The sequence below is a fragment of the Frankliniella occidentalis genome, unplaced genomic scaffold (assembly GCF_000697945.3).
Source record: "Frankliniella occidentalis isolate FOCC.00 unplaced genomic scaffold, Focc_3.1 Scaffold2983, whole genome shotgun sequence".
Lineage (NCBI taxonomy): Eukaryota > Metazoa > Arthropoda > Insecta > Thysanoptera > Thripidae > Frankliniella > Frankliniella occidentalis.
The window spans coordinates 3,087-4,854 of NW_026270053.1; the positions used below are offsets into that span (position 1 = coordinate 3,087).

Below are 1,768 nucleotides of genomic sequence, written 5' to 3' on the forward strand. Positions count from 1 at the left end.
AACAAAACTATATTTACAGTCAGTAACAATTTACAGTGTAATGACTGTCTAATAAACCTGACACACAAAAGAAATCTAAAGATGACAGGTTTTACATGTCTTGTGGAACATTACTACTTACAGTCAGTAACAATTAACGGTTTATTGACGGTCTAATAAACCTGACACAAACAAAATGTAAACATGACCAATTTTACATGTCTTGCGAAACAAAACTAAGAGTACGAGACATCCACAATCAAGGGCACAAGTACATCACATGTGGATCCACGTTACCATAGCTTTGCCATCATCACCCCTCTGCCAGTCGAAGGCAAGAGCGTGGTCGTCAGGTGCTGGACATTGGGCAGGGCCGTGGGAGAAGATGCCGATGGAGACCTTCCTCTCCTCCTCCCACCCCCACCTCACTTCTTGATGGCAGGCGAGGCCGCAGCTGCCGCAGTCCAGAGGATCACACATGATGCTGAAGGTGTTGAGCCGTAACAGAATGTGCAGAGAGGGGTTCTGCCGGAGCATCGCCTGCACCGCGGGCCCGTGCATCCAGGCGTGGGGGCACTGCCCCACCGGCAGCTGCCCCAGCTCCAGCAGGGTCAGGGCCGGGGCCGTGGCGGGGGTGATGCCCTTCAGCACGTCCTCGTCGGGCTCGGCGTCCAGGTCCAGGTGGTGCAGGGAGCGCAGCAAGGGCAGCGCCAGGAGCAGCGGGCGCACTTCCTTAAACCCTTGCAGGGCCAGCCGCTCCAGGTGGCGGGAAGGCCCAGCCAGGAGGGCCTCGACCACCTCCGCGAAGAGAACATCTGTGAAGAGGCCTTCCGCGCAGTTGCTCAGGTGCACACTGCGCAGATGGCCGGCTCGGTGAAGAAACTGTTGCAATATATTGAACTGATCTAAATCTTCTGGGTACAGCTCAAAACTGACCTCGCAGAGCGTCGGGCTCGCAGCTACGGCCTCTAGCCCCCCAATCGGATTCTCACACCGCAGACTGCGGAGTCTCGGTAGCTTAGCCAGAAACTTCGCCGTCACCGTCTCCTGGAAGGGGAAGTCCGTGCCTGTGCTAACCTCCTCCAGGGTAGGAGCGTGCGAGGCCAGTATGGAGTACACAAAGGACGCCGCGCGCTCGTTGGCCAGGCAGTGGAACCTGGTCAGCGAGGGCGCGGACGGCCCGCGCACGATGGGTCGGGAGAGTTCCGGGAGCCAGCCCAGGACCTCGAGCGACTCCAGCCCGGAACACGACGCAATCGTCCTCGCCAGCACGTCGGGCCCGGTGGACACACCACGGTCCATACCCGCGACCTTGAGTCTCCTGAGGCGCCCGAGGGCTTCCTGCTTGAGCACCGCCAAGGAGTACTCCGCGGGGCTGAAGGGATCAGCATCCCTGCTGCGCAATTCCAAACTTTCCACGGCGCACCCGGTCGTCGTCGCCGCCAGGGTCGGGACTCGGCCCGTCACCGTCAGCATCTTGAGGCACGGGGCCAGGAGCAGCACGGCGCCCGCGCGTGGGTGGTCGTCGGCGAGCGATCGGTGGCGCCAGACGTACTGGTCCAGGGCCAGGCCGCAGAGCCTCTTGCACACGAGGCGGCAGGCGAGAACGTCCTCCACGTCCAGGAACTGCAGGACGGTTATGAGCACGTCGTCCGGGAGGAGCTCCATGTTGACCAAAGACTCCGCCATCGGGGCCCACGAGAGAAGTAAACTGCGTGCTAGAAACACAGCACGGGGGACGTCACGTTAGAGCAAAACTTTAAGCCACACGGAACACTGCTTCTGTACT

The 1,768-nt window shown here is 59.8% G+C and overlaps 1 protein-coding gene across 1 annotated transcript; it reads right to left on the reverse strand.

The window, feature by feature from the left end:
• Positions 1–6: 6 nt before the first annotated feature.
• LOC113203046 (uncharacterized) lies at positions 7–1,699 on the reverse strand (the record flags this gene model as incomplete). The annotated part of the gene is given in 1 exon segment (XM_052276448.1): positions 7–1,699. A coding segment is annotated over 1 exon segment (1,413 nt). The 3' UTR covers positions 7–255.
• Between the last annotated feature and the right edge of the window lie 69 nt (positions 1,700–1,768).